This window comes from Pteronotus mesoamericanus, unplaced genomic scaffold (assembly GCF_021234165.1).
Source record: "Pteronotus mesoamericanus isolate MK-2021 breed Mesoamerican mustached bat unplaced genomic scaffold, CSHL_Meso_final scaffold_85, whole genome shotgun sequence".
Lineage (NCBI taxonomy): Eukaryota > Metazoa > Chordata > Mammalia > Chiroptera > Mormoopidae > Pteronotus > Pteronotus mesoamericanus.
The window spans coordinates 286,290-301,088 of NW_026555329.1; the positions used below are offsets into that span (position 1 = coordinate 286,290).

The following is a 14,799-nucleotide window of genomic DNA, read 5'->3' on the forward strand; positions in this document are numbered from 1 at the left end:
TGTTTGTTTTTTTGTTTTGTTTTGTTTTAGCACTTGAGGAGTGAGGACAGAGGAACCCTCTAAACTGCCTGTATGCCTGGACGGGAAGCTCTGAGTCTCTCACCCCCATGGCCTGTACACTGAGCAGGTCTGAGACAGTGCGACGTCTGTCCCGGGGAACAGACGTGGCCCCCGCCCTGAGCAAGCCTGGGGTGCCCGCCTGAGCCCGCCCGAGCCTCCCATGGCCTCACGTGCTCACTTACTCTCGATCTGCGGGGCACTGCGGTCATTGATCTGCGTGACTTTCCGTAGGCGAGTTCCTTGCTGGATATCAGCCAACAGTGCACTCCGACCTTTGGGATCTGTCTTCCTCAAGCTGGAAGTGTCGGTACTTACCTGTAAGGCAGCAGGAGGGATTTGATTATAATCATATCTAACATCTACAGATGAGCCCAATGTCCCATCCACTGTGAGGCTCACCTCCACAGTTCTCTGCCTTGCCTGCTTGCCCTGCCCCGTGCTGTCCCGAAGGCCGATCTCCCCTCGATCTCCAGGCAGTTCTGTTCGGTGGAGACTTACCCCCTGTCCTGCTCACACGCCTCTCCCTGGGAACCTAGAATGGACTCTCTAGTCTTAAGGAGGCCTAAATCGCTGACCCTCTTCCTCCTCCGAGCTAAGCCCCTTCTGCAGGCCTGGGCTTCAGTCTAGGTATTCCTGACCTGTAGGTATGACTAGGTATCCCTGCCTTCTCAGGCAGGGTCTGAGCCGTCACCCGGCCTGGCGTCCCAAGTCCACTCCTGGACCAAACCCTTTGCGGACTTCAGCTTGGTAATGGCATTTGGTCCTGTTGCCCTGTCTTGTGCCGGGCTGTTGTGAGTAGCACTAAGTGGCACTCAGTCACTTGGTCCTCATCCTCCCTGCTGTGGGGTGGCCCATTATATCTTGTAACCGAAGCAGATTCAGCCTCGAAGAGCAAGTATTGAGGGAGGGATGATGGTCTTCATGTGAGCATGGAGCAAAGGGGAGGACTGGGACTGAGAAGGGTCACACAGGTAAGGAGGAGGAAGGACAGGGGGTCACGAGGGAGGCTTAGTGACGGCCTACCTTCTAGGCCTGGATGCATCACCCTGATCCTCATAAAACCTTGTGAGTGCCCAGTGAGCTTGCTATTTCACAGGTGAGAAAGCTGAGACTGTGAAATTCTCTGTTCAAGGTCTCAGAGTTCACACCCAGATCTGCTCAATTCCAAAGGCTACGTCTTTGTACTTTGCAATCAAGGTCATGTGCCGTGGTCAGGCTAAGTGTCCTACAGACTGCTCAAGTGCTTCATAAATACACTTATGAGAGTAACCTTCCTTCTAACTCTGCAAGTAGCTCGGAGGTCCAACTGATTCACTTCCACTGTGGCTTGAGCTTACACAGCAGGCGTCTCCATGGGCTATCAGATCCAGGGGGCACCAAATGACACATATAGGTTGGTGGCAAATAAGGGGAGGGGTGGGGCTGCATTGGGAGACACAGTCCGGAGAATCCTCTGGGATTAGAAGGTTTGTACCATGTGACCTGAGAGCTGGTTAACCACTTCTCAAAGCATGAGATAGCATGTACCTTCAGCTTCTCCCTTAAACACCACCACTTCAGAGGTCTTTTCTGACCCCCAGTCTAAATAAGACCACCCAGTGTTTTCTCTCAGGGTACCATATTCTTTTTCCTCAGTAACTTTTATCCCAGGGTATACACTTTTATTTCTGTTGTCACTGTGGACATTTTCCACTTGCGCTTATGAGTTTAAGGTTTGCTCTCCCACATTTCTCTCTATCAGGAAAAAGATCTTGTTTATTTTGTTCACCAATACGTCCCCAGAGAGCAGAACAGGACCTGGCCCCAGATGGGCTCCATAGCTGTTCGCTGGGTGAAGGAATGAGTGAGTGAGTGAGTGAGTGAATGAGTGAACTAGACCCAAAATGTATAATATATGGGCCTTGTCCTTAAGGGCACGTGCATGTACAGGGAAACAGGACATACATGCACAGAGTTAAGCCGCTATATCATGCAGCATGTGACCACGTGAATCCCACAGAGAGGAAGACCCATGAGAATTCAGAAATGGCCATCTTTGTCAGGCTGAGCAGGCTGCTCCTTGAAATAGAGACAGGATTTGCGAATCCCTGCTGTGGCCATTTTTGCTGTTGTTAGGAAAGGACAAACCAGGTTTGCTGGCTAGACTGCCAGAGACTCTGCAGTGTCGCAGGCTAGAACCAAAGGCAACGCTGGTCTTAGCTAAAACGGGCTGAGTCTGCATTTTCACCAGCAGACTCCACAGCACGAAGACTCTTTGAAGGGCACAAGCTTTCAAAGCTGGGTGCTTACTGTCTGGAGACATGCTTTTTGAGTTCTTAGGAGAGGGGCCCATGAACGATGGTCAGCAACAGAGCTCTGAGCAAGGGACCCCAATCCTACGGCAGCCCCTTTTTTAGGAACGGGTGTACAGCACATGTACAGCAGGGGAGTCCCCCACGGCAGGCTTCAAGACCCCTACATATATGACATTCGTGTCAGTAAGTTATTTTAAACTGCAAAGTTCTGAGATTTAAAAATTTTATTTAAAAAATCTTATTTATAAATAGTTAGTGACAGGAATAAAAGATCAACAGAAATATCACGACCCTGGCCAAGAGGGTAAGAGGACAATTTTTGTAAGAACGTGGCATTGTGATCTCAGACACGTGCCGGGGTCAGGCACAGAGGAGAACATGCTTTGTCATTGCCTTCCTAGTTACAAGGCAAACAACACAGTGAGTCATAAAGTCGGTCGTGACCCAGCTCAGGAGATGGCCTTGAGGAAGGCTGGGCTAGAAAGGAGCGTTCTTCTGATTAAAGAGGTAACTGAGGGTGAGCAAACCTCAGCCCTCGTGACGTGGTGGGGGCCAGGGTCGGGGAGGAGTCCCTTCACCTAATTTGGACTTTTTTATTTCTTAACAAAATTCATCCCCCTGACTCCTTGACCTCGTCCATCCCAGTTTTGGGGCGAGGGCTATGAAGAAAGTTATATGTCATTGGGGTAGTGATTTTAAATGGATTCTCTATGTAGAGCAGGTTTTTAGAAAATATTTATTATTTTTAGAGAGAGGGAAAGGGAGGGAGAAAGAAAGAGAAACATTGACGTGAGAGAGAAACATCAATCAGTTGTTTCTCATACATGCCCCGACCTGGGACTGAACCTGCAACCCAGGCGTGCGCCCTGACTGGGAATCAAACTGGCAAGCTTTCGCTTTGCAGGACGATGCCCAACCAACTGAGTCACACAGGTCAGGGCAATATGTTCTTGACGATTCCCCATGACAGATTTGTTGATAAACACCTTCCAGATCAGCAGGAGGACATGGCAAGGCAAGTCATGTTCACGCGATGCAGCTCAACTCGTCGACTAAATTTAATAAGCCTTCTGTGGCTTCCCGGCTCTTCCCTGCTCACTGTGGGCCCTGATGGTTTTCCACTAGAGGGCTCCCCTCTCCTGGCATTAATACGGTACCTTTCAGTCCTCTCCGGGGAGGTGGGAAAGAAGGAATAACTTCATGGCTAAGGTGATCATATATATGTAGGCCTAATGGGTGTGGTACAAAAGAACATCTAAGGATCTATCGCTTGCACATCAAAACTAGAGTATGCAGTGACATTCATTCCTGTCATCTGCAATATTTATCAACAATTAAATGAAAATCTGCTTCTTAAAAACCTACAACCATAAGAAGTCTTGTAACTGTGGTAACAGGATAAGAAACAAGAAAGAGATTTCCAAATATTCACTGGCTTTTATCCCCCAAACCCACCTCCTCTCCTTTCCCCTTTTCCTCCCTAAAAAATGATAAACTAAAACATCAAAGTCTCCTGGGGTTCCTCCTGGCTTTCATTGTCATGGAGTGTGACAGTTTGTTGGGTTCCACACAAGGCTTTTGCTGACTCAGTTCTCCTAGAACACGCTTCACACAAATGGCCCAAAGACGCGAAGCAGCAGAATACCAATGCCAATCAGCTCATCGCTGGGGTTGCAAAGTGTGAGAAAAGCTGAAGTGGACCAGTAAGATTAGAAATATGGAAACTGAATGGCCGTACTAACAAAGCCAAGGGTGGTGAGCTGTCTGCCCTCCTTTCTTGATAAATTATAAAAGTTTTTGCATCTCTATTTGTTGTCCCAACAAATGACTCGATCTGGTTTCAGTGTCAGTGGGGGGAAGAAAGATGTCACTTCAGCCCAGATCAAAACCTTGAAAAGCACAGCCTTCCTGCTATCTGTCACCTTGCCACCAAGGCTATGACCGCGCCTGTCTGATTAATACTGGTTTCTGTGTGAAACAGTACTAGAAATCTAGCCGGTTGAGCCAAACCTAGCAGGTTGTTTGTCTTAAGGATGATCTAAACCGTATCATTTTCATACAATTTCAGCCTGGCAGTCTCTAAAGAGACTTTCTTCAACGTGGCTGTTACACCTAAAATTAGTACTCAGGTTTCCAGGCACACAGCCTGCTCATCCGCCCAGATCTCGGCCTCCTCCTGCCTCCTCCCACCTTGGGAGCACACAGCAGCCAGGGCACCTGCCTTGCACTGGCACATCTGAATCCCGGCGACAGCCAGCATGGCCCACAGGCTGACACAGGGAGCCTGGGATCCAAGAGACAGCCGATGTATATTTTCAGACAACTAACTGCCCCCATCAGGCCGGACACCATGTTCCCAGCACTGCGCGTGTGCACGTTAGGATGTTCCCGAAGGAGGCATATTGCAGTCTGGTAGTTCTATGTCTCATTTTTGGAAATGCAAACATGCGATTACGACCTATGAGCCAAAAGAATGGACCCTCTAACCTTTTTACAGCCTGGTTTATTGAGTGACAGACTCGTTACCTAGTGAGCTGCCTGCTCCATTGCCACCTCTCTTATCTGGAGCTAAGGCTGAATTAGGGCCTGTTTGTTGGGGCCATAGGCTATCCATCCCCTGGCCTTGCCTTCATCTCCAGACGTGTCTCTTCCCTCTATAAAACTCTGCTGGCTCCTCACTGCCTTCAGAATCATGTTCAAATCCCTTCACGATGAGCAAGACCCTCAGGGACCAGCCCAGACCTTCCACTCCTGGAGCATCCGATGCTGGAGCTCACCTCTGGGCTTCAGCTTGGGCTCATCTCTCTGCTCGTTCACACTGGCCTCTCGGCTGTTTTCTGGGAAGCACCCTGACCCTGGAAGGCCAGGTGGCGAGCCCTTTCTTGTTTCTGGAGCAGCATGCACACTCTCAGCAGGGTACCAGCCCCCCAAATCATGTGACTCTGCTCAAAACCTGCAGTGGTTTTCCGTCCCACTTGGGGTACAGTAATTCAAAGTCCTCATTAACATGACCTGCTGGGGGGACTGCATTTCCTCGTGCTACCCAGAGTTTACACGTAAATGCCAGCATTTTTCTGCCCACTCCAATCCCATAAAGGAGTTCCACCGTGTGGCGAGCGGGACTTCCGCGACTCTTTTCTAGCAACAGTAACAATTCCGATGCCACCGTGAAAGAGGGACCTGAGATGTGCTTGAGCAGAACCATGAGGCGGGTTTCAGAGGCCAGGACTTTGGATTCTGCTATTCCAGAGATGTTCCTTGAAAAGGCAGTCAGTATATGGGTGGTGGATTGGACACCAGACAAAAACATGCCTTGAAGTGCACGAGGTGGTTATTTAATCCGCCACACAGCAAAATCAGTTCGTAAGTAGTTCACAGGCAGTGCGGAGAGCAGCAGGAGCCGGGAAGATGGCAAACAGACATCAGCAGAGCAACCCCCCCGGTTACTAATGTAACCCAGTGATATTTAAAACATGAGCCCTGTCTTTTGCCACACACTGGATTAGAAGTGAGAGGACTGCCAGCAGCCTCTTCTCTGGGGGTATGTACATGGGCGGGACCTTTACATGACAACATATGTATGTCCATGTATAGGGTACAAGTATGTATACACACATACATATTTGTGTGTATATGTGTATTGCATGCATACAGGGATGCGCACACATATTGCTCCTCATTTATGTCCTGGGCCTGTGCCTCTAAGCTGGTCTCCACAACCAGGACCCTAACCTACCGCCAAGTCTGCCCCCATAGCTGTGTTGATTCGGTGACTCTCTTCTCACCACCAAGTCAAGGAAGCCAGCCGTGCTGCCCCAAGGAACCCTTCTTATGTTTCCTGAGGAGTTAAACCTGCCTCGCCTGTTTCTTTTCTACTTGGGAGCCTGTGTGTTCCCCCCTGCTGCCTCTTCCAGAAATGCCCCTCACCCCCACCTCCACACCTGCTAAGGCTTTGACCTTTTTTTTAAAGCTTTACATCAAAAAGAGTTTACAGAATCTTTTTAGCTTTTTAACTTCTTCAACTAATCTTTTCCTTGTTTGATCCATACCCAGCCCCAAAGCACCTGTAATTCTCTACTGAGGTACTCAGATCTCACCAAATATTGTAGTTTTATATAGAGTGGTGTTTCCAATCTATAAATGATTCTAAAAGCCATTTCCCTTTTAGTATCAGCATATCTTGATTTTTTAAAAAACCATGTGAGCAATCTGTCAGTATTTTGGGGAAATTAACTCCAGGGACCCCTCAGCCCCTGGGCCTGTGACATCGGCCTGCTCAGGCAAAGATGCAGGTGCGGGAGCAGAGGCTGCTGCCTTTGCTTTGCCGTAGCCTTGACCCTTCACTGCCCTCACATTCCCACTCTTTATCCTTCGGTCATTCTGTCTCTAGAAACGAGAACTCAATTCCGTGCCATTCTCTCTTTCCTGATGATGCCAATATTCCTAGGCTCTTAACACTAAAATGGAATTATAAGTAAACCTGATTATGAAACCTACACTGGATCTGGAAAGAACAACCATGTGAACTCAAAAAAAAAAGAAAGAAGAAGAAGAAGGAGGAGAAGGAGAAGGAGAAGGAGAAGGAGAAGGAGGAGGAGGAGAAGGAGGAGGAGGAGGAGGAGAAGGAGGAGGAGAAGGAGGAGGAGGAGGAGGAGAAGGAGGAGGAGGAGGAGAAAAAGGGGGAGAAGGGAGAAGGGAGAAGGGAGAAGGAAGAAGGGAGAAGGAAGAAGGAAGAAGGAAGAAGGAAGAAGAAGAAGAAGAAGAAAGGCCAGCACTGGGAGTCAAGTCCTGGCTGCACGCTAGGAATTGCTAATAAATAATATGTACTTTAAACAGTGTCTCAAATCTGGTTGACCTTTTGTATCTTCTATGTTTTTTAGACAAAAAGTACTACCAAAAAGAAACATGCTGCCACTCCCAACAGTCCCAGCAGATTAATTTGCAACTATTTCCAGCTCAGCTCATGACTTCAGCGGTGCCTGTTTTTGTTAAAGGCTTCTTCCTTTTCATTCCATGCTTGAAACCTATGACTCCTTTCCCCGTTCCATTTGAAATAACTGACTTATGCTGAGACTTGGTTCCTCCCCTTGACCATGCATACACAGGTGCTTTTGGAGTCTGGGTAGGAGGCTACAACATGCAAAGGGTGACAATGACAACAGCAACAACAAATAGAAATGAGAAGACCTTTGTGTGCGCCAGGCACCATTCCAAGTATTTTACTTGCATTAACTCATTCAAAGGGCACGTGACCAACCCCTTGATGTAGGTACTAGTTATAAGTATTGTGTCCAGTTTACAGATGTGGCGAAGCAGGATGTCCATCTACCACTAGTAAGCGGAGAGCTGAGAAGGGAGCCAGGCATCCCTTAACCACCGTGCTGTGCAGCCTCTCAGTAACACCGCCACCTAGGAAAACTGTGAAGCTGAAACACCCAGGAAATATGTGACAAGCCTGCAGCCAGGGGAAGGAGGTGATCCAGTTGCCCCTGGCATGGGACCATGGTAGATATTGCCTCGCAAAGAGTGTGACAGCCAGAGATGGAAGGAGGGGGCAGGGCAGGGTATCAGAAGAAAAAGGAAGGGCAGGTAGAGAGAGGGAGAGCGAGAGCATGTCGCTTCTAACAGGGCTGGGGCCCAAGGAGCTCAGTGCTAGGCCTTTGCCAGGGCCAGAGAGGAGGCCAGGGCTGAGTGATGGGCTCTGGGACAGCCCGACGAGTGCATCAAACGTGAGCCCGCAGCCGCCCTGGCAGGGGCAGGGCTGAGCGCACTTAAAATGGAAACTGCGCAGAGTAACCCTACGCTGTGAGCCTGATACCCCCAACTGTAAATAGCCTGTACCTGAACCTCCCTCGTCAGGTAACACAGAACCTCTGTGGGCCAGGCCTGCTGGTCTACCTCTTTCTTTCCAGGCGTCAGCCCCCTATCTCCTTTCATACCCTGCTGTGGGCTGCAGGGCAGAATGCAGGGCTCCAGCATGGGGCTCCCTTTGCTGACTCTGAAATAGGTGAGGATGGGGAGCACGGCTCCCATCAAAAGGAGACCAAGGCAACAAAAATAACCAAGAGGGGAAAATTCTAAGATTTCTAGAAAGTTCAAGATGTTTCCAAAGGGTGGTACCTATTACAGATAATAATGTACATGGAGCTAGACTTCCTTTCTTCTCAGTCCCTTTGGCAGGTCCTTTGTATAGAGAACCCAACAGAACCCTCTGAGTCTAGACTGGATTGAGTCCTACAGAAACTGACTCACAGCTTAGCACAAGGACAGCATCGAAAGTGTCTCACTGCTGGATCTGATGATAGTCCCATCCATTCCAGAACCTGCAGCCAGACCTCTCTGGGTTGGGCCCCTAGCTCACCAGCCTTGGGCTGCCCAGCACATGTGCTCTATAACTATAATTACTCTTAGATCTACGTCACATATAAATAAACACAGAACACTATTTCCATGCCATCATTTTCAGGAAAAGTATACACTCTTCTTTCTAGTCCTTCTAGTATTGCCAAACTGAGCCTATTGCTCTCACCCACTCAACAGCAAATATTCATTGTGCATCTCCTATGGGCAGGGACAGAGCAGAGGGAAGCTAGACACTTCCACATATTACTTGTTGGGCAAGACTCAGAAATGTGCCAGCAGAGCAGAAAGATCTGGAATCCACTCAGTCTATCTTTGGACCTTGTTGGCATGTATGCAACACAGATAGGTCACTGCAGGATGAGCAGAGTCGGCAGCCCCAGGCTTGTGTTTCCAACTGGCTGCTGAACACCTCCATGTAAGTGTCCCACTGATATGTTAAACTCAACACAACCAAAACAAACTCATTTCCCCCATATCAGCCACCCAAGACGGACAGACAGACACAAACCCACACACCTGTTATTCCTCTTGTGATCTGGATCTCAGCAATATCCTTCTATTCAACCAGGCTCAAAATCAAGACTTGTGATCCCTAGCTCACACTCTTGGCATCCTACAATTTCTCAAATCTACCTCCTATCAACTTTACTTCCAAAACGTGTCTCTAATTCCTACCGCCCTTTCCAGTTCTTCCACCACTTTTTGTGTTCACACTGCACTCATCTATAATAACACTGTCTTATATATAACAAGCATTCCAAAAAAGGTCATTAAAACAAAATTTGTTTTTTAATGTGAAGGCAGTGTAAACTAAAAATAACAATGAGTATTTTTGTCATTACAATCACAGAAATGGCCTGGGGGAGCGCTCGACGTGTGACTCATACAACAGGCTCTTATTGACGACATGCCTGTATATTTTTAATAAAATGGGGCCACCTCAGAGCCTCCTTTAAAAATACAGTAGCATCTGTTTAACTGAATGCCAGCAAGTCTAGAAGAGAGCAGAAATAAATGGAAGGTCATGACAGCTGCAATGAATCAAAATGACACGTAGGTTTGCCTTGTTCTTAATAACCATCAGCATGGCTTTGTGACAATTATGACAGGGAAAGAATTGTGCTTAAATGGAACAGACCTATCATCTGAGGAAGTGAATTGTAACAGAATAAAGGGGGGCTATTTTTAGTTGATTTCTCTCAACTGTATTTTTGTCTTACACCTAAAATTAGGCCCGCTGCTTGGAGCTGTCTGTGGTGGAGGCTGACGCAACCATTCGCAACCATAGCTCTGCAAATGGAGATCCATCCCCACCCCCCGTCCTTCCTTTGCACCGAAAGCTTTTGGCCTCCTTGGCATCTCAGAGAAGTCAACCCTATGTAGGAAGGGGCTACAGCCCTGCTCGGGGAAAGGCCGTTTATGGACCACCAGGCTCCTGGCAACAGTGATAAAAGATGTTCCCCTTCCAGGCTGAAGGCTGTTCCAATGTTGGAGCTGCTGGAAGTCACAAGCCTCTTTAAGGAGTAGAACATCAATAGAGTCAACAAACATCAAATGCCTTTGATATGCCAGCTACTACTCTGATCTCTAGTTCACTTAATTCCATTTTAAGAACCAACAGTATGTGTGCTGGCAGAAAATATGACTACATTATATAGTAAATGTAAGATGCTCTAAAAAAGTCAATACATAAACTTTTTTTAAGTCACATTTTAAAAATTCCATTAATCTTTGGTACTTGTTCTGTTCATTCTGAGTAACAATGCCATCAAAGGAATGATTTTAAAGATGATGAATCTTTAACAAAAGAGAGGATTTAGTCTTAATGAGAAACCGGATGTTGATAGTGGGAGAGGCTGTGTGTGTGTGTGTGTGTGTGTGTGTGTGGAGGCAGGAGGTATAAGGAAACTCTCTGTACTTTTTGTTTAATTTTGGTGGGAACCTATAACTGCTTTAAAAAAAAAAGTCTACTTCAAAAAAATCAAATCACATACATGCACAGAAATACATTCTAGTGTTTACATGGAAATATGTTAAAGAAATCCTAACATTAAAGCATTCTAGTCGCTGAATCGCTGGGTGGGGCTGAAGAGTGATGGAAGGCCCAGGAAACACCACTGGCCGATGGCTGGTCCCCAGAACTCAGTCTGGAAAGTGTGTTTCATCCTTGAATTAGTGGTTGCCTTAGATTGTTTTGTTAACAAATGAATGAGACAGATACTAGATAAACAGCCAACCAAGTCTGCAGAAGCGAGTACTGCAGACAAGTGCATGGAAGCGGAATTCGAAGCAATGGCTGTGCCAGTGTTTTGCGGCATGAGGTGGAGCATGACGAAATATAAAGAAGGAAAGAAATTTAATTTGTATTTTTTTCTCAAATAATTGAGGGACACAATATTGTGGTTCTTTCTGAAAGAAAAACAACTCGGTTCAGCTTCTGAAATGCTGGGTTACGAGGGAACACAGTTTTATTGCACTGGGTCGCAGAGCCCGGATGGGCAGGTGAGGGCAGCCTCTCAGGGGCAAACCGCGGAGGAGAGTCGGTGCCCGGGGGAGAGCCCGGGGCCTTGGGCTCTGGCTTCTGCTCCAGGAAGGGAGGCAGGCCTTTCCACCCGGGCCCTTGAAGACCAAGGTCTGTTATCACTCAGTTCTGGCCCAACCGACAGGCTGATCTGGGCTGCAATGAATACATATTACTTTGTATTCTTATCTTTTCCTGTGTTTTATCTGAGAGGGAGGCCAACCGGCTTCATTGATTTGGGAACTTACAGCATAATGATTTGCAAACAGACAGACATTAGAGTAATTGATGCCTATTGACATGTAGCTTTTAAAGATTCAGTAATGAAATAGGATGAAAGTAAAAAAGCCAAAACAAGACATTTTTGCTCAAGCTTCTTATGGTGCCTGTGAGGTTCTTACATGACACGTATTTGACCCCATCCTTCTGTCTAAGGATATCAGTGCATTTTATATTAAGAGCCAGAGATCCAACAGGGCAAGATAAATGTAAATAAAAATAACAAAAATCAAATTAGAATATCTAGGCTGATAATGACCTCCTTTGACTGATTTTTAAAGAGAAGACTAATGGTCAAGTGTTTTACTTCTCAAAATTTTAAAGTAAGAAGGAAACAAAGTTATTTTAAATATGACCGATATTTAGGGAGGGAAGAAGCTATAGTTTTAAAAGATAGATAAGGAAGGTATATAATCGGGGTAGGGGATGTGGAAGAATGAACAAAGGGGAAAGGAGAAACATGTATAATCACCACGTACATATGGATGAAGGTGGGGAGCGTGTGCAGTGGGTTTACAGGGAAAAGACAGAAATAAAGATTGTGAGAGAGACAGCTGTATCTACTTCTGTGTCATCTACAAAAACACACACATATAGGAAAAACACAAAGAAGAACACATATTGGGAGATAAATAGGGTTGCCAGATTAAAATACAGGATGACCGGTTAAATTTGAATTGTAGATAAAGAACAAAAATTTTTAGTATAATTATGACGTATTTGTACTCTACTTATACTCAAAGAATGATTTGGTTTCATTGTTAAATTAATTTAGTTTAGTTGTTTAATTGAAATTCAAGCTTAACCAGGCATCTTGTATTTTTCATTTGCTCACTCTGGCAACAGGTAAAGTAATAAAGGGAAGGTAGAATGAGAAAAAAGTTAAGGAGATGAGAAAAAGGGAAGGAGTAAGATGATTTGTAAAAAAATAAACTTTCACTTCTTGTGGTTTCTCTGGTGCTGTGAAAGACCTTAAACCATTTTGCACTTTGGCAAATACAGGTCCACACAGGACCTCCTGGGTCACCCTGGGTCTACCCACCTACTCCAGCCATAAGGAACAAGAACCGGTCACTGCAAGGTCCCAAGAAGAGAGTCAGCAGCTGCTGCGTGGTATGTGAGCAGAGCGATTGGCTCTGTGAGGCCGAAAGACCGTCCTATAATGGATGCTAAAATGCTCTCGGGTTGCAGGGAACAGACACAACTCTCCATATAAGGTTCTAGAAATAGAAGTTATCTGTCCATCGATTCTGAAATGCATTATTCCTGCAGCACACTCAGCACTTCATGTCGTTAGAAGCAAAGGCCTCAAGAGGCCTTTAAACAAGGTCTTAGAGGAAGAAGGCCCCTTCTAATCAGTTATTCTGTGTTTTTCTAAACAGTATTCAAAATGAGGCAAAATGGAACAAGTAAGAATGAAACAGCAATAAAAGCACAAAAACTTGGGGGAAAGGATGTGCCTACATAGCAGGGGAGAGAAGATCCAAGACGCAGGTCCTGTCTGGGGATGGTTGACTCTCGAACGCGATTGGCCCCAAGTCCTCTTCTCGAGGTGGCGTGGAATAGCATAAAGGACAGAAGCTGGGCGTCACTGTGCTGGGGGTGCTGGTGAGTGGCTTCTGTACCTGCCTACTAATAGAGGCTCTGTGTGTTTGTTCAAGTACCACAGCCTGAGTGGCTTAAACAAGATAAGTTTATTTTCTTACAGTCCTAGAGGCTAGAAATTCAACATCAAGGTGTTGACAGGGTTGGCTTCCTCTGAGGCTTCTCTCCCTGGCTTACAGGGGGCCACCTTCACCCCGCCCTTCTGTGGCTGTCTCACCGCGTGTGTGTGTGCATCCTGAACTTTTCTTCTTATAAGGACACCCGTCCTATTGGATTAGGACCACCCCGATGACCTCATTTAACCTTACTTGCCTTTTAGAAGACCCTATCCATCACATTCTGGGGTCCTGAGGATTAGGACTTCAACATATCGGTTTAAGTGGGGGACACAATTCAGCCCATGTAACGTGTTCGGTCTGTGACTTGGGGTCAAGGCTATAGAGCCTTAACCCACCTCCCACTACTGGGCACCTCCAACATTTACCTAAAGGGACTTGGTGGTTGTGAACAAGCAACCTGGCTCCCGTCAGGGCTGCCTCAGGGTCTCTGAGCTCCTCATGTGTAAAACAGGACATCAATTTGACCCTGACCCATTTTAACAGTGTGTCAAGGTCAAACGGATGTTAAAATTAGTCCACCTGTTGCCACGTGGTGTTAATAGCCATAATCACTGGTAGGCGTTATTCCTAAATGTCACACTCTATATTTTAGCTTCCAGTTTCACCTGAGGATTAAAGAACTGAGCCACAGCTGAAAATTCTCTCAAGGTCCTCAGAATAGTGTTCTATAAATACAGAGAAAATTCGGGAGGAGTGCATCTCTGGGGCAACCTTTCACATTCTTTTTATGTGGATGTTTTACCATGAGCAGGTGGCTTCACTGTGTAACACGAGCTTCGCTGTCACCAGTGAACCCCGGGGAGTGTGCGCTCTCATTCATTAAGTGCAAATTTCTTGAGCAGCTCCCCGGGCCATTCATTCTGTGAAGGGCAAGGCTGGCCCATCTTCCTCCCTAGGGAATCCGTCTTCATGCGCAGTGGAGACAGGCAAGAAACAAATCATCCCAACCCTAAAGAGCTTAAACTTGGTGAGAGGCTCCCCAGCCATGAGTGCAGCCGTGAAATGTGAGCTTTGGCTTTACAATGAGTTCATGTGAGACAGAGAGCCAGGAACTTGTTCGCAGAAGGAAAAAGAGCAGCCATGTGCACAAGAACACCATGGCGACCGCTTGTATGGTTCTAGTGCCGGTTGAGCACTTGTCATTTACTTAGTCTTCACATCCATGTAATGAAGCAGGTAGTATTTTAACAGAAAATGAAACTAAGGCACAGAAAGGTGAAGTAATTTGCCTGAGGACACGCGATTTCCAGGACAGCCACACAGGATGTCTGGCTCATATGCTATGCTGGCTCTAAAAGGAGGGCCACAGCTCCCATGCAAAGGTCCCTGGGGAAATCAAAACGTGAGGAGCACTACCCGAGCAGGCCATTCTGCCAGTCCTGCTCTTGGGCCTCCCAGGCCTGGCTTCCCTGGGGGTTTAGGGGTGTCCCAGCCATCTCTGACATAATCACAGCCCTGGAGGTGACGTGGTGCAAGGGACGGAATGCAGGCCCAAGGGTCCACAGACTCTACCAGCTGTGTACTCTGAGCAAGTACTTAACTTCTCTGGGCCTCCCTT

At 46.8% G+C, this 14,799-nt stretch overlaps 1 protein-coding gene across 1 annotated transcript in view; it reads right to left on the reverse strand.

Moving 5' to 3' along the window:
• Positions 1-7,040, reverse strand: part of WIPF3 (WAS/WASL interacting protein family member 3) — a gene marked incomplete at its 5' end in the record, with an annotated part of 28,101 nt that extends 21,061 nt beyond the window's left edge. Inside the window, 2 exons of the mRNA XM_054563865.1 lie at positions 243-376; positions 6,946-7,040. Of these exons, the coding sequence (XP_054419840.1) occupies positions 243-376; positions 6,946-7,040 (229 nt within the window). The remainder of the gene's footprint in view (positions 1-242; positions 377-6,945) is intronic.
• Positions 7,041-14,799: the final 7,759 nt, after the last annotated feature.